The following is a 22,824-nucleotide window of genomic DNA, read 5'->3' as shown; positions in this document are numbered from 1 at the left end:
CTCTGCTGAAAGGAAGGCTACTCTAAGACCTCCAGAAAACCAAATGAGAACATTACAGCAGACAATATAAAATATTTAGAAGTCTACTTGCCAAACTCAGGAACTCTATGAATACAATTACAAAATACTTTTCACACAAATAAAGACAGATCTAAACAATTGAAGAAATATTAATCATGGGTAAGCCAAGTTAATATAACAAAATGACAATTCTTCTGAAATTAATTTATTATTCAGTGCCATACCAACTGAACTTCCAAAACATTACTTTGTAGAGCTAGATTCATCTGGAAAAGGTTAAGCGTACCAAAAAATCAATGAAAAAAAATGTTAAGGAAGGTAGCCCAGTAGTAACAGATTTCAAATTGTATTATAAAATGGTAATCATCAAAGCAATTTAATACTGGCTAAGAAAGAGTGTTGGATCAGTAGAATAGATTATGTACACATCACATGGTAGTAAATAATCATAATCCAAGCTTTGGTGACAAGAACTCACTATTAGACAAAAATTACAGGAAAATTGCGAATTACAAAAACTAGTTATGGACCTGCATCTCATACTGCATACCAAGAAATGGCCAAAAATATTTATATAATTTAGATATAAAAGATGATATCATAAATAAATAAGGGAGATATGGAAAATTTCCTGTCAGCATTATGGATAAGGAAAGAATTTGTGACCAAATAAGAGAGAAGATTATGGGTTGCAAAATGTGTGATTTTGATTACAACAAATTAAAAGCTTTTACTCAAACAAAGCCAATGCAGTTAAGTAGAAGGAAAGCAGAAAATTGGAGGGAGGGGAGATTTTACAGCAAGTGTCTCTGATAAAGGCCTCATTTCCCAAATGTATAGAAATGGAGTCTAATTTATAAGAATGCAAATTATTTTCCAAATGATAAATTTGGTCAAAGAATATGAAAAGATTCTATTTAAAGAAATTTAAATTATCTGTAGTCATATGAAAAAATGCTCTAAATCACTACTGATTAATGTAAATTAAAATAATTCTTAAGGTACCACTTCATATCTATCAAATTGACAATACAACAGAAAAAGAAAATGACAAATGTTGGAGGGGATGTGGGAAAACTGGGACACTAATGGATTGTTGGCGGAGTTGTGAAGTGATCCAACCATTCTGGAGAGCAATCTGGAACTATGGCCAAGAGGTTTTAAAACCCTTTAATCCAGAATCCCACTACTATGTCTATATCTCAAAGAAATCAAAAGAAAAGGAAAAGATCTATATGTACAAAAATATTTATTTTGTAATATTTAGCAATATTGTACTATGATCAGGTGTGAATGACTTTACTTTTCTGATTAAAAACAATGATCCAAGACAATTCTGATGGGCTTATAGTGAAAAATGCTATCCATCTTCAGAGAAAGAACTGATGAAGTCTGAATGCACATTGAAGTATAATTCTTTCATTTTTTTTTTCTTGTGCTTTTTTTTGGGCAACAAGGCTAAAATGGAAATACATTTTGCAAGATTTCTCCTGTAAAACTGATATCACATTTCTTGCGTTCACTATAAGTAGGGGAAGGTTGGGAGGGACAGAATTTGGAACTTTTTTTGCGGGGGATGGGAAATGTTAAAAATAATTAAATGATAATTAAAAATAAAAAACAAAAAACAAACTAATCACATTAGTCCTTGCCAAGTGGAAGGAGATGTTAGCCAAGGTAACATTACTTTAATATGTGGGGAAATTATGAGCGGTGCCTTCTTACAAGATATAAAGTAGCAGTAGAAGGAAAAATAAATTTATAGAACACTTATGAAGAAATTCAATTATTCCAGATCATATAAGGATGAAGATGAAAGGACAATTTTTTTTATAACTTACACTTCTTTTTTTTAATTTAATTTTTTATTATAGTTTTTATTGACAAAACATATACATGGGTAATTTTTCAACACTGACCCTTGCAAAACCTTTTGTTCCAACTTTTCCCCTCCTTCCCCTCACCCCCTCCCCTAGATGGCAGATAGTCCCATACATGTAGAAATTACACTTCTTAAAGAAATAGGATAAAAAGATTAATCTTACCTGGAAATTTTACAGCTTGGCAGTAGATGACAAGGTCAGAAAGTTCTGGAGCTATTTGTCTACTCTCTTTTTTATTCTGTGGAAGATAAAATTCTTCACCCAGTTCCATGTCATAAACCTGTTAAATGATAAAATTATAGAAGTTTATATTGGAGGTCTTGATAGTACTATGTCATCTTGCCTTCTATAAATATTTTGTGTAACTAAAAGTTTCAAATAACTGGAACACTCTGGTTTTTGGTAAGATAACCATAAGGAAATCTACATTATTATTAAGCTTCTGCCCATATCAGGTAACTGGATAAACGGGGTGTCCTATATTCTTACAATATACGTAGATCTTTATGGTGGGGTAAAAAAGTATAGTCTCCTCAGAAATTGCTTCAAGAACTAGCCATTTCAGACTGACATCCTTTTTGAATAATCAATTCACTCTGCCTTCCTGATATAATAATTATCCAAATATTAAAAATGAGTCTTGAACAATAAGAACTTGCTTCAAGAACCAAGACTAGGACTCAGGTCGACCATTTATCTTGCTGTCAGGATTTCTGGTAAAGAAAAATTGTTGGTAAAAAGTCCACTTTCCCTTCTTTCCTGGTACTTGAAAGAAAAATGATGCTACCATCACATTGCCATTCACAGAAATCTTGAAGGTAAAGCCTAGGGCTGGTAGTGAAAAAGACTAATGAGGTACTGCTGATGGCAATGCCAATTGCCTTCTCCATTTTGTCCCTACTGAATTTCAATTTGGCCTCCCTTTTTATTGTTCTGTTTGTTCTCTTCTCTCAGAACCCTTTTTTCATCTTAGATTTCTTCCTCTCATCTTCCTACCAAGAACTGAGTACTCAATGAGAACCAGTCTCCCCTGAAGTCTCAGATCTACAGTCATTTTCTTCAGGTTGGATATACTTTATCTCATTCCCCTCTCCTGGGGCCAGGAATAGATATGCTCCCTATTTCCAACTACTACTTCTGGAAATCCTGTTTTCCCCCCTCCTCCCAATGCCAACACTCAGCTACCTTTTCTCATTTTATCCAGATCACCTTCACTTCTCTCTTACCGCCTCCTAGTTATCCTCCCTCCATTCGTATCCAACTTCTCTTATACCAGGGTTTTTTAATACATATGCTATATATGTACATATGTACTTTTATATATGTATATATAGACATACAAATATATACATACATACACATGTATATTCATATATATTTACTATGTATTCAATATACAACCTATATATTCTGGTCTACTTCATTAAACTCTTCAACTTCCATGATCTACACCGTTTATTCCACTGGCTTTGTTTCACTATCCCATAACTGTTCCACTTTTATGAACAAAAACTCTGAAATTCCTCTAACTATAAGCTTTTCCCATTCTATTTCTCCCTGTGCCTCATTGCTTCTAAATCTATTTGTTTTATTTAAGACCCCTAGCTTACATCCTGCTCTGTTCTTTCAGGTTATTAGCCCTGCTTTGGCTTTGCTTTCTTCCCATCACAATATTTACTTCATAATTAACCAGATCAGCTTTATATTGTCCTCTCTCTTGAACAACTTGCCTTCCCTCATGCTCCTACCTCCATCTAGGAAGAAGTTTTTCCTAATCTCCTCCTTCTTCACAGATTTCTCACACATCTTCATGGAACAGAGATTTTAACTGACACCTTTTCGTTGGCTCCATGCAAAGAAGCACTTCACATTATTCCATTTACCCAAATGACTTTTTAAACTGTCAACACATACTGCTTTTCTCAACATTTCATTTCTGTCTTATATCTGGCTCTTAAAGCAATAGCTACATTATGTACATACAGTCATTGCAAGCTAGTCATTCAAAACAGATGTTATACTAGAAATGAGCTAAACCATGAATAGACTAGATTTTCCTGGAGCTGTTCCAGAGAGGGAAAATGAAGCAAAAAGAGAAATGAACTTCCAGGATCAGAAGAGGCTCTGCTGAGCCCAGATATGTATGACAGTGTGGGTGTAGTCATGGCAACTCTTTGCTCAAGAAGCATATATGGCTTTTAATTATCGCTAGTGTAAAATGCAAACTCCTTTGTTTCTCATTTAGGGGCTTTAACAATTTTGTCCACGCTCAACTTTCCAGGTTTATCATACAGCATTCCTTTTACATCCTTTGCCCTTCTGGTTCATTTTCCACCTGCAGTCTCTATGCATTGTGCAGCTGGTCTCCCATGACTAGAACAATCTTCCCTTCTCACTTCCATTTCCTGGCTTCCTTTACACTAGCTCCAGCGCCATCTCCCTTAGCAAGGATTTCTGATCCTAGGAGCTGCTTGAGTCTCCCTCTCTCCATCTCCCTCCACACAAATTATTGTGTCTATCCTTAATACTGAGTTATTACCATGCAAATATTTGTATACATGTCTTTTCCTCCAGTAGAACATAAGCTCTTTAAAGCAGGGGCTGCTTTTAAAAAAATAATCCTCAGCCTAACCCAGAGCCTAACATACCCAGGGACAGCTAATGAATGATTTTAGGTTGACTGATTAAATCTTGCTTTATGGCAAAGGGCAGCAGAAGAGGAAATAAGTATGCTACCTTTCCCTTGTTGCAAACAGAGCTGTCAGCCTTCTTGATTCTCTTGGGAATTTCTTCATTGTACTCAAACTGTAGTTTGTCACTAGCTGACTTACTTTCAGGCCGGTCTTCCAGGATGTTGTCTGCAAATGAGTAAAATACTTTCCATGAATATAACCGAACTAAAATTACAGAGCCACAGTAGATCTTACTTTATGTAAAGCTCAGAGAGCAAAAACGTTCAAAGGTTGAAAGTACCTTCATATTTGAATTGTCTCTTCATGATATAGAAATATTCCAGTGAATAAATAGGACTGAATGAGCTTTTATCTTTGAGGTTTTTTATTGTTTTGGACCTCACCTTTGATTTCACTGGTTTGGGCACTCCCAGTAAGGAACCTTTACTATGTTCTTCCCAGCTTTATTGTTGTAAGAGAGCTGCCTGGAGTACCACGAGGTGAAATCAGTCCCCAGTGTCACTTTATTCCTATGTTTCAGAGGCAGGAACTGAACTCTTTTCCCCTGACTCTAAGACAAGCTTTTAAATGACAATTTAACTGTTTTTCTTCAATGAATTTATTGATTACTTTAAGAAATTGATGGATAGTGGAAGTTGTTTTGACATCAGGTATATATGTCCTATCCTTTAGAACAAGATAAATAGTAACAAGGATATATTGTGTAAAATAGTTAAATACATTTTGTGACTGATATACCAACATATTAGAATACAATTAATGTTCTCATCCAGAGCTTCTTAAACTTCTCCCACTCCTAAGTTCTTTTTGTCAGAGAAATTTTTACGTAATTCCAGGTATATAGGTATAAAAAACAAGTATTCAAATCAAACACTTACTGATGATAAATCATAATCTTGAGACCCCAACATTCAACTGCATGACTCTATTAAGGTCATGACCTACGGTTTAAGAAGATTTGTTCTGATTCACCTTATTTAATGTAGTTACTAGTTCTTTTTAGCTTTACGGATATCAAAACCAGTACAAAATGTGGAAATCTAGAAAATGTTATCACATCTCATAGTTAATTGAGAGGCAAAGTGGAGTTTCCACAATCATAAAAATTTACAGTTTGTTAACAGTCAACAGATTGAAAAAATCTGACAGATCTCTTTCATTTTAATTATTTAAAATTCATTATGCAAAGGCAACATCAAGTTTTAATTAAAAATTCACTTTTTATCCTTACTTATCTATTAACATTTTTCTTTGGCATCTTGTTCAAGTGTTACTGTTTTTAATCTCTCTCTCTCTCTCTCTCTCTCTCTCTCTCTCTCTCTCTTCCCCCCCCAAAAAAAAATATCTTATAACAAATCAGTGCCATGCATGCTACTAAGTACTAAAAGAAATACAGCAATTATTCTCTAATATTTATTTGCAGAGATACCACAATTTCATGCTAAGCAATTTAAAACACAATGCTGAAATTCATGCAGTTAAAATTATCAATTCAAATAGCTTTTACCTTCCTGACTGTTAGGAGCGGGAGAAGCATTAAGGACATCTGCTATAGAAAAACAGAGTCAGACAGGGTATAAAAGTAAAGAAAATTAGGACATAAAGCCAGAGAAATTAAACTGAAGTGCTAAGCAGAGTTTAAATGACAAGGATGGCATAGAATAATAGATAACAAAAGAAAAGAGGAATATTTTTTAACTTCAAAATTTCTGTATGGTATTGCAAAGATTAGTGATAATTAATTAGTAAGTATTTTTCATGCAAATCCATAATCTATTACATAATATTATGCTCCTGTTAAAGTTATTGGCACATTTAGTTGACAAGAATTACGGTTTCATTTCAAATATACATAAACAGATTAATTTCACCAGAAGAAAATAGTATTTTCATATGACCTTGTATGGCTTAGATTCAACAATGTATCAAAATGATGTGGCCTATCTACTTACAAATGGACCATGGAGACTTGCTAGGAATTGGAAAGATTTAAATTCTCAGTTTATGTAGGCAGATTATTATTACCTTATGGTCTTCTAGATAAAAAGAAAATTCTCTGTTTTACTCTTTCTAATCTTGCTGTCTATCCTTTCCCTGATTTGTCTTATTGCTATTATTGGTATTGCAGTCTGTCTCTGAAAACTTTATTCCCTATATTTTTTCTCTCTGTAGTTTTTTCTCTCAACCACTACTCATCTTTTGATCATATAACGTAAGAGATGAAAAGGAGTTTAGAGATAATCCAGTTCAACCATTTCATTTTATAGAATAACAAAAGTCAGTTCAAAGACATGAAGTGAATTGTATAAGGTTAATTGACAGTGTCAGAGAAGGGGGCTACAAAACAGGTTCTTCTTTCCATAATTTCAAAGTTCTTTTTCCAAGATTTATCCTGAGATTTATGAAGAAAAATGTGATTTGTTCTGCCTAAGTTTGCAGTTTTTATTTTCTCATCACCTTAGCTGGAGACAGCTTGCAAGCTATGCATAGACAGGTGGGGAAACATTCAACACAAGCAGGAAAATAACTACAGTAAAAAGAAAAGAATATGGTTACAAGGCCAAGAACATAAGTATGTGATTTATTTGGGATCTGGCCAGAGTCAGAGAAAACTCTCAATCAAACAGGAATTTAATTTTGCTGGATGGCTTTCCTTCATATTTATATTGCTATTGCTTTTAAATGAATATGGAAAGCACAACGATTCCAAAGTTTGCAATCTTGCATCCAAAGTAAAAAGTGTCCAAATCCACATATTATCTTTAGTGGATAAAGTGCCCTCTCTTTTTGTGATTCTTTAAAATTCTTAGGTGGCTTGGGTATTGTTTATGGGAAAGTAATGAAGAAAGAAATCAGCATTTATATAGTGTCTACTACTGCTATATACTCTGCTCAGTACTTTTTACAGATATTATCTCATTTTATCCTTATAACTGTTATGCCACAGTTTTCTTTAACTGTCCTGACTCAGTTTCCTTGTACAAGTTTCCCTTGTCTCAGTCTCCCTAATTACTCCCCTAAGCTGTAAATCTCCCTCTGGTCCATGAAGGCTGAGGACCAATTAGTCTAAGGATATAAATTGTTAGCCCAAGTAAGATAAACAAGAGAGTAGACTTCCTGATTATCTTCTGTCCTTGAGAAATTTACAACATCCCTTAAAGTATTCCAAGATATTTCACTTTCATCTTTATCATAGCCTTTTCCAGCTGGGCTTTTCCCCGCTCTTTTTCCCTCTTCTTTGTCTCTAAAAGGTATATAAAGGTTAGAGATTCTCCATTCATTGCTGGAGAATGGCGGCTGGCTGTGGATGCTGGACGCTGGATTCTTTGAGATGATAGTCTCCTCCAGACCTGGGACCAACATGAATTCCTTGGTCCCAGTATATCTTTATCTCTGTCTGACTGGATAATTTGAGACGAGAGTCCTGTCCAGTCAATCTTACTCTCCCATTAATAAAATATTAAAAACTCTCTAATCTCTCTCCTGCCTCAGTTTCTCTGGCATTACATTTTGGAGGTTCCCCCGAGATAATAGAAACTGAGAACTGGATTAGAGATTGGAGACCTCTCCGTCTCCACCTAGGCCTGGGCTCAGAACCTGGGTCTGTTCCTTGGGAAAGATCAGCACTCTGGATAGAAAAGGAAGCAGTTCTTCAGTCTCAGTCCGGCCTACAGTGGACAACGAAATCGATTCGGCATTTGGGAGAGTAAGTCTGTCTGGGTACCTTTTGGGGTACCATCTGGTTCTGGTTCTGGTTCTGGTCTGGTCTGTTGCTAGCAACCTGTAGTCTCAGAATAAATACCGACGGGTTTAAAAATTCTGAGACGGGTATTTTCTGGGACGCTGGGAAATATCCTCTGGGTATATGTTATGTGTTATATGTTTGTTTAATGTTGTAACTGTGTAGTCTGTGTGATGTGTGTTCTATGTTCTGTGTGATTTGTCTGTTTTATTGGTTGGAAAAATTTTTAAGAACATCGTTGCAACTATGCTTACTAAAACGGAGCTCCATGTCTGTCTGTGTGTGTCTGTGTTAAAAAGTTAGCAAACTTGTAAGAGATAAGGATTCAGCCTCTGTGTGCAGGCTTAGCGAATATCAAGAAGCTTGAAAAATCTTTCTCTCTCCCTCTCTCTGTCTCTGGCTGACTGCAGCAGCCTGTGAGACAAAGGGAGAAAAGTGAGAGAATAGATTGATAGGGATTTGGAATTTCGGAAAGTTAAAATACAGCCCTTAGTCTGTTTTTGCTGATTTAAAAGCTTTGTCAAGTTTAAGAACAATGATTAAGAAATTTGGGAATTGGTTGTTTGAAAATTTGCTTGTGATTTTAAAACTTTTAACCTGTTGTACTAATTTGTGAGTAAGGAAAAGCCTACTAGAGTAAAGAGCAATAAAATTCAAGGTCAGCCTGGCCTGGGCAATAAAAAGCTCTGGAGATAAGAAGCTAATAGCTGTTAGAAGGAATGTGGTAAAAGAAACAAAAAAAAAAAGAAAAAAAAAACTTTTAAAAACAGCTGTATTAATTTGATTCAGTTTGTTACCTTCTGAAATATATTGAGTTATTTGTTAACATAAGTTATACTTTAAAACCAGCTATGCTGGACATGTGTGGGTTTTTGGAGGTTTGGATTATTCACTATAGTATGAATCTTACAGGTTTTTGAAGGGAAAAGGAAAGAGGAATGCAGGTGATTTAGGAAAGACTGATTAGTAGGGGCAATTAGAGGTTTGCATGATTTAAGGAAGGTGAAAGACTTTTCGGAGTAGGTAAAGAGGTGGGGGAGGGAGCCATCCACCTCTACTGTCTTATGCTACTTTACAGTAGCATCAGGAGCATCTGATAGGAAAGTTCTTTAAGGAGATTGTTCAAGTATGTAGTCAGGGGGAAAGAAAAAGTTGGAAATGGATAGATTTGGGAAGAAACCTGATATTGGGAAACTGATGGGTTAAATCTTGAAAAGAATCCCCATTAGGTAATTTGAATGGGAACCTGAGAGAAGTTTTTTTTCCAGGGGGCAGGAGTGGGGGAAGGGTGGCCATGTGGAATCCTCTCCTCCCCTCACCCCCCTGAGTATGTTCCTGCCGCTTTTTTTCTTATCTGATTACGGCCAGTTCAGCAAACTGATTTTTAAGGACATACTTTTAGGTTAAATTGATTGAATATTTGTTTTTTTGATACATAAATGTTTTTTGGATTAAAAGAGATATGGTCATAAATGTGATCCATACGTTGGTACGAATATTTCTAAAAGTTTAATTGCTATGTTAAAAAAACCTTCTTGAATTCTTTTATGTGGAATTGGGTCTTTTGTATAAGTTTAAATTGATTGTATTTGGTCATCCTGAGGTTATTTAAAGGGCCTCTGAACATAATAGTTTTTTCTTTGTCCTTTTGAAAATGTTTCTGTTATGGACAATATGCAATTTGGGATATTTTTCTATGTATTGGGTATTTTAAAAGCCAAATGATTTGTATGTATAATGTTCATTTATGTAACATCTACCTAGATATGATAATTGTTCTAAGTTGTGAACTTACTGAGACAAAATTTCTTTCTGTTATTACTACAAGGTTATGATAAATAATTGTTTAGGAGTTATCAGAAATTCGATTAATGATATCTGTTATTGGAGGTAAAAGTTTTTTGGGCTTAGAGTTAATTAGTTAATGCTATTTGGGAGTTTTAAAGCTCCACCCTGTGACAGTTACTGAGACAATTGATTGATAAGCTGTTAAAACTCAACTGCTTATGTTATGTTATAGTTATGTTCTTGCATTTTTCCTTTTGTAACTGATCTCTCTGATCAGAGCAATGGTCAATAGAAACTGTTAATGCAATTCTATTATGTTATGACTTGTTATTTTCAGTCTGGTTATATGTAATCATTGTATCCTAAATGCTTGGGCAACTATTTCGCCTGGTCATCTGTCTGTTACTGGATATTTGTGTTTTGTTCTTTAAGGTTTCTACATAATAAGAGGACAATTAACAGGGGTCTGTGAGACCTCACTGATGTTACAACTTGGGACTGCACCCGTTTGCGTGGCCTGTAAAGCAAACTCATTTCTTCACATAGGGAACAATTCACTTTGGCCTCCTCATGTTCTGCAGCAACCTGATGAACTGAGTCTTTCTATCTGAGACTGATCTAATCTTTATTTGCTAGATTTGTGTTTTTGCTCTAGATTTTGGTCAAATTACAGATATTGGCCTGCTTCTGGAACCTGGATCAGCTTTGATCAGCTTTGATTGTCACCACGGCACACACCCACTCTGCAAGGAATGAGAGCCTCCTATCACTTCACAGCCTGAAGCAGCAGTTTGTACATGAGACCATGGACTGGACGCTGCATCGAGCATACTTTGGACTGATATAAGAGACTTTGGGAATGGTTGATGACTGACTGTTAAACCTTGCCTGGATCATCTATTACTGAGTGCTTAAGATTTGGGATGGGATTTGTTAAAACTGTGTAATTATTGCTGTTTTGTTTGAGGGATTTTTAGGAAATGCTACTGTACTAGTCTGTTATGTACAGGGATTTTGATTCACTCTTGGGATTTATATGGGGAATGGTCATTTGATAATTCCTTTCCGTGAGAAAGAAAAAGGGGGAGGTAGAGATAGAACACTGGGGAAACTGGTATATTTTTTTCAAAATACTAAAAAGAATGGGAACCCCTAGCTCCTATTTTGTCTTAGGCATTTCTGCCCCACCCCCTATCTCACTAGTTCAGATTGAATTTGGATGCTTTAGTTTTAGAATCCCTTATTTTGTTAAAAGTGCCCTGGCAGACTCAGTTTTGGGGATTATTTTTTTTTAGAAAAGTTTCAGAAATCAGACACCTGTCCTGGGACTGGCAATCTCTCTGATCTATTTTTCCATTCCTGTAACCCCAGTTCATTAAGTATTTCAGCATTTCAAAGGACCTTGAAGTTTGGCATGAGGCACCTAAAAAGTTTGGAGTTTGCCTGCCTTGATGGTCTAACTGTGCATAATCTGCTCAGAAATCTATATTCTAATAGCAGCCCTGCCTGTTTCTCTGGGTGGGGACGGGTGGAGCTACTACAGCCTCATCCTTCTCCCCTGGAGAGATCTGCCCCTCTGAATGGGTTTGAGCTTTTGGTCCTGCTGATCTGTAAGCAGAGACAGTTAAGTGCACAAATGACCACAGATCTAACTGTCCATCTCAAACTGGATTCTCTGGCTGAGATGGTGCTCCAGAACTGTAGAGGACCTGACATGCTTGCAACAAGGGAGCCTTTGTACAGCTGTTAACTCTGGGGTTATCAGGGAGAGACTTGCTCTTGCCATATGAGTCCTTACATTTTTCTAGTTTTATTTTTGGCTCATTTGCTTTACATAAGGTGGGTCAAAAACCTCCTGGGTATCTAGAGGAAGATGCTAAGATTCAAAGGTTTGAATATTTAGGAAAGAGAGTGTGGAATGTTATGCCACAGTTTTCTTTAACTGTCCTGACTCAGTTTCCTTGTACAAGTTTCCCTTGTCTCAGTCTCCCTAATTACTCCCCTAAGCTGTAAATCTCCCTCTGGTCCATGAAGGCTGAGGACCAATTAGTCTAAGGATATAAATTGTTAGCCCAAGTAAGATAAACAAGAGAGTAGACTTCCTGATTATCTTCTGTCCTTGAGAAATTTACAACATCCCTTAAAGTATTCCAAGATATTTCACTTTCATCTTTATCATAGCCTTTTCCAGCTGGGCTTTTCCCCGCTCTTTTTCCCTCTTCTTTGTCTCTAAAAGGTATATAAAGGTTAGAGATTCTCCATTCATTGCTGGAGAATGGCGGCTGGCTGTGGATGCTGGACGCTGGATTCTTTGAGATGATAGTCTCCTCCAGACCTGGGACCAACATGAATTCCTTGGTCCCAGTATATCTTTATCTCTGTCTGACTGGATAATTTGAGACGAGAGTCCTGTCCAGTCAATCTTACTCTCCCATTAATAAAATATTAAAAACTCTCTAATCTCTCTCCTGCCTCAGTTTCTCTGGCATTACATAACAACCCTGCAAGACAGGTTTTATTATTACCCACATTTTACATCTAAGGAAACTGAGACAGGCAGAAGTAAAATAACTTGCCCAATTACAGCTAGTAATTGTCTGTCTGCATTCAAGTCTTCCTGACTCCATACCCAATGCTCTATCCAATGTGCCACTAGCTGCCTTGAAATTTATGGCTATGAAAGGACTTACTTCCCTTTAATTAATTTCTTATGATAAAGAATTAGATGCAGTTAATACATCAATCAAGAAAGTGCTTCTTGATTCTGAGATTCTTCAGTGGGATTTTCATTACCTTTTTTCCTTATAGAAATGTAACAAAGGTTATAATAGAAGTTAATGAGAACATATGATTTGAAATAATTACCAATTAGTATATAGGCAGATGTAGGAAAAATACTTTTGTTCTCTGCTCCCCTTTCTTTTAAACTAAAAAATCATTCTCTTCTCTATGCAAAGATCATGGAATTTCTGAGGATGGAGAGATCCTCACTTCTCACAATCTCTGGTAGAATTGCAGAATCTTATAGTTAAAAGGCAGGCATCTGAGAGATCATGTTGTCTAACTCATTTGCTTTTTTAAATTTATCTATTTTTTGCTAAGGCAATTGGGATTAAGTGACTTGCTCAGGGTCACACATTAAGTGTCTGAGATCAGATTTGAACTCAGGTCCTCCTGACTTCAGGGCTGATGTTCTATCCATTGTGCCAACTAGATGCCCCCAACTCATTTATTTTAGAGATGAAGAAATACCCATAAAGGTAAAACTATTTTGCTCAGGATTAAACAGTCCATCAGTGGCAAAGCTGGGATTAAAGTAATTAGTTCTCTTGACCTACAGGCCAGAGTTTTTGAACGTACAGTCAAAAGGCTGTCTTGCTTACAAAGGGTTTTGAGAGAGATTTGCTTTTATTTAAAACTGTCAACTCTGACAGAGAAAACATATGTCCTTTGCTTTCCTCATCAGCTTAAGAACACTCTAAGCTTTAATATTTTTATATTTATCCTCCATTATCTGACTCTGATTCAATTTTTTTGCACATTTCTTTTTAAAAATATATGCTGGTTATTCTCCTGTATATTCACATTGATCTCTATAAACAGTTTGTTTATTTTTCAAAGGAATATTTAAAAAACATTGAAATATTAAATATTTCATTCTTGAAAGCATCCTACCTCTCTCAGGATGAATTTAGGCTTTTAGATCATATTTGTCCTTTCTCTGAAACCATCTAAAATTATGCCAGGATTTCTTTGATCAAAAATACTATAGCACTGTGTTCTAAAACTGCTATTACAAAAAGCAATTTTCTTCTTCTTGATGAAAATAAGATCCAGAATAGAATTTCTATTTCATATTTTTAGTGTTTTTTAAGTTTGTTTTTATCTCTTCAGTAAGATTTTTTTCTACTCCAGAGATTCATTTTATTTAAAAATTAAGTTTTTATTGATCTCTTTTGTCCTTTATGTTATCATAATTTTTCCTAGTGTCAGACCCCCTCCCTCTTATTTAATATTTTTTACCACTATAAAATGAGCTGCTATTAATATTTTTTGTACACTTAGATCCTTTTTCTCTTAAAAAATCCTTTTGGGATATATACCTATTAGTGGTATATAGCTGGTGAAAGAGTAGATATAGTTTGTATAATTTTCTTGGTATAGGTCTAAAATGTTTTTCAGAATGACAGAACTTATTCACAATTCCATAAGCAGTGCAATAATGTTTCTCTTTCCTTATAACCCATCTGTCAGTTTTGTCTCCCATTCCCTTTTTTTTGGATCAAGGAATTCAGAACAAAAATGGGTGGTGGTGGTGATCTACACCTATAGGTGATGGAGAAGAGTATTATTACCTATGTTCTAAGTGAGGACTAGGTTCAGAAGCAAACAATTTTATGGCTCTGATCCCAGGAGTAGAGCAAGGACCTAGGTGAAAAGTAATAAAAACCAAAATACAACCACAAATAATAGTGACAGGAAAAAATATGAAAAGAAATGAGAGCTACAGAAGAAATATATGAAAAGAAAATGAATAGCTTGGAACAAAAAATACATGTTACCCAAGTAACTCCCTAAAAATCAGAATTAACCAAAGATATGAACAAACAGTTCTCAAAAGAATAATTACAAAGTATTCACAGCTTCATGAAAGAATGCTCTGAATTATTGAAATTTTAAAAAATATCAAAACAATCCTGAGGTTCCATCTTACATTTTGAAAGTTGGCAAAAATGACCAATAAATGGCAAGAGTTAATGTTGTAGGGGTTGTAGAATCATAATAACACTAAAATATTATTAACAAATCTATAAAATAGAATAACAATTTTGGAAAACAATTTGGAGTTATGCAAATAAAATAAATTAAATGTCCATGCTCTTTGAAATAGAGAGTTTATTATTGGATTCTTATCCCCAAGGAAGCTATCAATAAGAAGAAAGTCCCCAACTTTATAATTGATTGTATGGTATGACATGGGAGATATTGGCCCAGCATCAGAGAAGGGGCTGTGTTCCATTAGCTCAGAAGAAAAGCAAGATGCACAAGTTAGAGAAGCCACCCAAAATGCTCATAAGGACTATTTGTATCTGATCTGTGGCAGAGAGCATTTTGAGCTCATACAAATCTGATCAGCCACAGTTGGACATATTGTAAGTTGATTTCAATTTAATGATATCATTTTGATTTTCTTTGACAAAAAAAGACAACAACCAACCAACCACTCAATTAGAAGAAAGTCCCCATATACACTAAAATACTCACAGCAGCACTTTTTGGGATAACAAATAATTGGAAAAAAACTAGATATTCATCAATTTAGACAATGAAGTATCTAAACAAATTGTGGTCCATGAACATAATGGAATATTATTGTCTTATAAGAAGTGATGCATTTGATGAATACAAAAAAGCATAGACAGACTTACGTGAAATAATGCAGAATGAAGTAAGCAGAGCCATGAAAACAGTATATACAACTGTATATTACAAATGTAATTACAAATTACAATTACAAATGTAATTAAAAGAATGACATATCAAAAAAACAAAAATAAATATTACAAATTACAAAGAACAAGTAGAACTTGAATGAAAACATATGCAGGAGGATATCACATTCCTATTCCTTTATGGAGGTAGAAAGTATTACACCTTGTATAGGTTTTGAAATTTTTCAATGTATTAATAAGTTATACTGATTTTTTTTCCTCTCTAAAAATACCACTTGTTAAATGAGATGGCTCTCTGGGGGGAGAGGAATACTTGAGAAAACTATGATGATTCAGGAAATAGAAGTCATCAATAAAAGCTTATTTAAAAAGTAGAACTGCCTAAATCAAAGTCAATGACTTCACAAGACACTGAGAAAGAGTAAGATTAAGTCAAAAGACTGAAGAAAAGAGGAAAATTAGTTATCACAGAGCAAAATCAACTGACCTGGAAAACAGATTGAGGAGAGGCAATTTAAGAATCATTGGACTACTTGAAAGCAATAATACCCCCTCCCCAAAAAACACCCCTAGACTTCACATTTCAAGAAATCACAAAATTACCATTTTTCTTAGAACCAACGGATAAAATAGAAATTTGAAGGCTATTAAAATGACCTCCTTAAAGAAACTATAAAATAAAAACTCTCAGGAATATTATAGCCAAAATTCAGATCTCTCAAGTTAAATAAAATGTTATAAGTAGCCAGAAAGAAAGAATCCAAGTACTAAAGTACCTCAGTCAAACTCATCAGTGTTAACACTATTAAGGAATGGAGAGCTTGAAAAATGATATCTCAGAAAATTAAGATCTAGGCTTATAAACAAAAACAACTTATTTATCAAACCTGAGTATAATTCCATAGAGATGTCAGGGACAGGGTAGATAGTCCTTTAACAAAAAAGAGGATTTCTGAGCATTTCAGGTAAAAAGACCAGAGCTGAATAGAAAATCTGACATAAAAATAGAAGCCAAGGGAAGCATTAAAAAAAAAACATAAATGAGCAATTATTGGGGGGGGGTCAAAAGAAGGTTACAATGTTTACATTCTCATATGGGAAAATGATACAAGTATCCCCTCAGAACACATCATCATAAAGGGAATCTAATTAGACAGAGGACCTGGTTATTATGTTTTTATAGTTTTAAAAGATAAAAGGAAAGAGAGGAGACAAGGAATATACTGATAGAGAGAGGGAATAAGGAGGAAAGAGGAAGAACAGGGAAAATTATCTCACACAAATAGAGTGCTAAAGGAGAAATCTATAATGGGAGAGAGTCAGGGGCTGGAGAGTAGTTGAATCTCATTATCATACCTGAATTGGTCAAAGGAAGGAAGAACACATGTATACACATACAGAGAGTTGGTACAGAAGTGTATTTCACCTAATACTTAAATAAGAAGTGGGGGGAGAGTAGATTAAGGGAGAGATGAGTTAAAAGGAAAACATTCAAAGATAGAGCAGCAAACAAGAGAAAAATTATAAGAGGATGGAAAGAAACACATAATTAACAATTTTAACTGTGAATGTATCTATAAAATGGAAAAAGCAAACAGAATGGATTAGAAACAAGAATCCAAAAATATGTTTTTATTAAAAACACATTTGAAATACATTTCTTTTTTCCTTTAAGATCATCAAATAAAGGGTGGGAGCAGGACCTATTAGGCATTAGCTGAAGTTAAAAAAAAAAAGAGGTAACAATCATGAATTCAGACAAAGCAACAGCAAAAAGAGATCTAGTTAAAAAAATAAAGAGAATTTACATTTTGCTGAAAAATATCATAGTCAAAAACTAATATTAATGTTATATGCATAAGCAACAAATGACATAGCATCTAAATTCTTTAAAGAAAAGTTAAATAAGTTAGAGGAAGAAATAGTGAAACTATAAAAGTGGGACAATATCAGATCTAGATAAACTAACCAAAAATAAATTAAAAAGAAGTATCTGAATACAATTTTAGAAGCATTAGATCTATTAGACCTCTGGAGAATATTTAATGGGAATAAAAAGGAGCATACCCTATTTCTCTATTGTTTTGTGGCAACTTCACAAATTTTGCTGTATTAGATCATAAAAAATGTCACAAACAAATACAGAAAAGCAAAACCATTTTTTTTTGTTGAGCATAATAGATAAAAATTATATTCAGTTAGGGATCTTTACTCTTCGCTAATTTACATATCACTTTCTGCATAAATGCTGAATCTAGGCCCTCTCTTCCAGTCCCATTCTCCTGGATGGGCTATTCTATGTCCTAATCTTCTACCATTTTGATTCTTTCCCATCTGGTCAAGTTAGTTTTCTTCTCAAAAACTCTGAATGGTACACTATGATCTAATAAGTGAAATAAAAATTTCTCCCACCTGACAATCAAGACTTTCCACAATCTGGTTCCATTTCACTTTTCCAGACCTGTTTCATATCGCTTCTCTTTACATACCACACTCCAGCCAAATAATAAAACTTGCAGCTCTGCCTGAAAATGCATGGAGCCCTCATGGCTCTGTTTTCAGTACTGTTTCTGCTCAGTCTCAAGTCTAGCTTATCTATGAACAGCAGTGAAATGAAATGGAAAGCCTTGTCTCAGACACATACTTTCAATTAGTGAGCCAACAAGCATTTACTAATTACTCTGTTCCAGGCATTCTGGTAAGTGGTAGGATAAAGAGAGGCAAAAATATGTTTCTTGTTCCTAAGGAACTCAAATTTTAATTCAGGAAACAAAATGCAAACAATTAGGTACATATAAGATATATATGGAGTGGCTGGAAGGTAATCTCAGAAGCAAAGCACTAGTATTTGGGGGCTCTAGGAAAGGCCTTCTCCCAGAAGCAGAATTTGAGTTGAAGTTAGGGAAGATGAAAGTCAGAATGAAGAGTGCTCTAGGTATGGGGATATTTAGTAAAAAGGTAGTCAAGAGTGGTGAGTGAGAGAAACAGTAATAAGGCAGTACTGCTAGACAGTAAAATAAATAGAGGGGAGTGAAGTAAAAGATGACTGGAACAATAAGAAGGGCAAGATTGTAAAGAACTTCAATTCAACTCAACAAAAATTTATTATGTTTAGTTTATTGAATGGAACTGAAATGAATAGAATACAAGAAGTTTGGAAAGATAAGAATAATCATATTGAAGAAAAAAATATATAGAGAGAGAAAGAGAAGCAGAGAGAGAGAGAAAAAGAGAGAGAAAAGAAAAAAAAGAGAGAGAAAGTGGGCTAAAGAGAGGGAGAGAAAGAGGGAGAGGGAGAAAGAAGAATTATATTGGATTCTGAAAGCACTGGGGAGCAAACTAAATACGAGGAGCAAATGGGTCAAATCTGCACTTTAGCATGATCACTTTGATACCCGAGTGGAGAATGAACTGGAATGGGGACAGATGTGAAGTAAGAGACCAATGTAGAAGGCCATTTCAATAGTAGTCATAAGTTCATGAGAATCTATACCAGGGGAATGGTACTGGAATGAGAAAAAGGGATGTTTATGAGAGATGTAAAGGTAGAAATGACAAGACTTAAAAGGTCAGATTTGTGGCGCAAATATGGAGAGAAGCTGAGGGTGACAGATTGCAATTCTGTCTAACAAAGAAGACAGTAACAGGGAAGTCTGGGGCAGAAGTTTAGGGGAAAAGCAGTGATTGTGTAACTGTGTCAAGGCATTTAATATCTTGGTGCCTGAAGACTATAAAGAACCACAAAAGCACAACAGTAAAGGGAGAATTGTGTCCCAGCAAGAGAGCTATCTTCTCTGACAGTATATTATATTATCTATGTCTGAAATATTCTCATTCTCATTCATATTCTCTCTCTCTCTCTCTCTCTCTCTCTCTCTCTCTCTCTCTCTCTCCCTCCCTCCCTCCCTCCCTCCTTCCCTCCCTCCCTCCCTCCCAACAGAAGAGACTTAAATGTCAAACTCTTTAAGAAGTCAGCTCTATTCTTGCATGGAAGACATTTTTCCTGACACTGCCCATAGTACTTTGTTTTATAACTCTAATGCACTTATGTCATATTGTATTTTAAAGCTAGCTGTTGTTAGAAACTTGGGATTATGGGGTCAAAAAAGAAGAAGCTGTGTCTTAAAGGCTAGGAGAAAGAGAGCCCGTAATTCCCTGGGCCCATTTAAGAGCATCAGAATGTAGCCCCAGAGTTGGGTTAATCCAATTGGAGGCTTAGAGATTCACTTGGAATGAAGGAAAGTTAAGAATGGAGTGTAAGAGTAGTTTTTAGAGAGTAGAAGAGAGAGATTTCATTGGTTACATGGGGGAGAGTGCTTATTGACATGACAACCAAGTATTTTGGTACAGCAGCTGAGCCTTGAGTCAGGAAGTGCTCAGTTCAAATCTGACTCCCTCAGTCATCAATGTGTCATCCTGGGTGGGTCACTTAACCTCTCTGCCTGCTTTAGTTTTCTCTGTTGGGAAAAAGAATAAAGAAGATTTTCTTACTTTGCTTCCTTAAGAGTGAGTACGGAAGTGGCTATTCTTGTTATAGTCCTTGGTTCATGGTAAATAAGTGACTATAGTCTAGAAGTTTTTATAAGAATGAAAGTTGCCTGATGTGGCAGCTTTATTTATGAAAATAATTAATGACAAAAATTCAAATATTTTTCTAAGCATCTCATGCCATTCTTTTCTTACCATCAGAAAGAGATTCATAGTCATAATCATATTCATCCTCCTCCTCCTCCTCTTCTTCATTGTTGGCAGACGTAGGATTGGCATTACCACCATTATTGCTTTGTGTTTGCATGGATGCCAGTTGATGAGCCTGTTAAGATTAAAATAACTTTAAAAATATAAGCATTAAACAACTGAATTTTGATTTCAAACTTGTAAACATAACTTTTAATGCTACCAATCTCCATCAAAGATTTACTGATTTCAGCTCATTTAAAGGGAAAAAATTCAGATCTTCTCGAAACAGTATCAGATCAGATCTGAATTAATGTCAGTAATCCTACTGAAATTCCACAATTCTAAAGACCACTAAGAAAAGAAAACTTTTTATCTGTTCTCAATAGCATATGTCCCCAATGCTAAGTATTTTAACAAAATTTTATGATACTTGGGAATCAAAATGAAGCCAAAGCAATACTCATAATACTTGCTGCACAAGGATATTGGGAAAATACAGTGTGTAAACTGCCAAAAATTATGCAAATGTGTTCCACTTAAAAGTGCCAAATAATAACACTATTCACATATAAATAACAAAAAGAATTCCTTATATTTTTAGCACACTTCCCAATGTGCACTTTCATGTTTATTTTCTTATCCTATCATTATAATTATTTTTCCTGAGAGGGAAGTCAGTTATTATTCTGCCATTTTTCAGATGAGGAGACTAAGATCGAACATAAGTGACTAGTCATCCAACTAGGACTAGATCTTGGGATTCTGTTTCTGTAAAACAGAGGCTACTGCCTTTGAAACAACATTTCTATAAAGTATAAACAGATTTTAGAATAAACAAATTTCACAAAAATAAAGACTTTTTGAAGGGAATAATAGAAAAATTTATTTAAATATAAATGAGAAAACCAAAATGCAAATAAAGTAGCAAGGTGATGTCTTTGGGAATGGGGAAGAGAGAAGTGGTACAATTCTTCCTCACTCCATTCCAGACTTTCTATATCCTCCATGGGCCCTGTCACTTGAAGAACCTGAAAGTCCTATTCAGTGCTGAGGTGATGAAAAGTGAATCCAAATTTCAAAAAAATCAACACCAAGGATAGGGTGCACTGTTAAGATTAATTTGCATTATTGGCATTTTATTTGTCATTTTCTTAAGTCTAGAAGTCAACAAAACAATAAACCAAGCCCTTAGCTGCAGCTGATTTACAAGGTTTAAATGCTCATATTAAAAATTTAGCAACTGGCTCTGTGAGCCAGGTTGAGGAGCTCTAGCAAATTTTGGTCCAATCCTTTCCCACCCCACTGCCACAACCTTTTACCTCATTTCAAGGGTTGTCTGTTGTGACTGAATTATGAGATTCGATTTGCTGTCACAAAGGGATCCACTTTTCCCTTTGTATCTCCTGTTTCTTCCCCTTCCTTCTACAACCCCAACTCAGCCCTTCTCTAAGAGGCTTCTTGGTATGACTGCATCTGATCTGGTCAAAATGTTTTCTGCATTGGGATTTACTGGATGAAACGGCAAGATTGGGGAGGGACTTTCTTTTGTATTCAATACCCCTCTTTGGAAGGGAGAAAACTTTTGCTCATCTAGATTCTTTCTGTCCCCACCCCAGGCCCAACTTCAGCTTCCAGAATTTTGAGTTTTAGCTTTATTAATTACTTGGGGAAACATAACTGAAAATTAATAATTTATTTTCTTGATTCACAGAGTAAAAAAATGATCACATGAAATATAAAAATGCTACTAGTTCTTTTTGTTTAATTTGTAATAATATTTTAAGAATCTTTATGGAGAGAACATACCTTTTGCTTTAATATGTCCACTGGAGTCTGATGTGCCTTCAGTTTTTTGTTTTTAAGAAGTACTTTTCTCCTAAGTTGGTCAGGTGAAGGAAGCATTGGATCATCAGAGAAATCACTCTCAAACAAAAATTTGGCAACTAGTTTTTCTCCAAATACATTCTGAAATAGCAAATAGCAAACAAACAGTAAACTTCTGTTACATATCTAGGTTTGCTTACATAGGGATGGAAGGTCTCCATCTGCTACAGTGCAGGGCTGTCTTCCCATAACAGCTCTTGGCAGAAAATTAGGGAAATAAGTTTTTTTTTTTTTGAATGTTTCTGGCAAGAAGGATAAGAAAAATAAGGAAAAAAATCTGGGGAGTCAGGAAGGAAGTTTTCATGAAGAGTCAATCATAAGCTTTTAAACAAATTCTACTGAATTGTTTTATAGTATCAATTAGAAAACTGGTTACTTAGCTAAGAGCAAAAATCTAAAAGACTTTTATATCCTCAGCCTCCCATCAACAGGACTAAAAGATACAAAGCTAAAGAGTAAAATAAAACTTCCCTTTACTACCTACCACTTTTCCCCACCCTCACATATTTAACCACCAATGTATGCTACTGATCAAACTGTCTCATCTTACTTGGTAATAAGGACCAAGTACAATCTATCATTTCCTATGATTATTCACGCTAATGAACACCAGATAGTGCTCTGAAGTCATATTAAGCCCTTGATGGCTTTCAGAAAGATAGCTCTGCCCCCATTTCATT

The 22,824-nt window shown here is 35.1% G+C and overlaps 1 protein-coding gene across 2 annotated transcripts in view; it reads right to left on the bottom strand.

The window, feature by feature from the left end:
- PLCE1 (phospholipase C epsilon 1) overlaps positions 1-22,824 on the bottom strand; it is a 307,874-nt gene that overhangs the window by 52,425 nt on the left and 232,625 nt on the right. For both annotated transcript variants that reach the window (XM_051981681.1, XM_051981682.1), the window contains exons 18-21: positions 22,067-22,225; positions 20,264-20,393; positions 4,641-4,762; positions 2,067-2,184 (exon numbers count right to left, since the gene is read on the bottom strand). In XM_051981681.1, the coding sequence (XP_051837641.1) occupies positions 2,067-2,184; positions 4,641-4,762; positions 20,264-20,393; positions 22,067-22,225 (529 nt within the window). The remainder of the gene's footprint in view (positions 1-2,066; positions 2,185-4,640; positions 4,763-20,263; positions 20,394-22,066; positions 22,226-22,824) is intronic.

The sequence above is a fragment of the Antechinus flavipes genome, chromosome 2 (genome assembly GCF_016432865.1).
Source record: "Antechinus flavipes isolate AdamAnt ecotype Samford, QLD, Australia chromosome 2, AdamAnt_v2, whole genome shotgun sequence".
In the NCBI taxonomy this organism is placed as follows: domain Eukaryota; kingdom Metazoa; phylum Chordata; class Mammalia; order Dasyuromorphia; family Dasyuridae; genus Antechinus; species Antechinus flavipes.
Note: the sequence above shows the minus strand (reverse complement) of the source record. Positions and strands in the feature narration are given on the sequence as shown.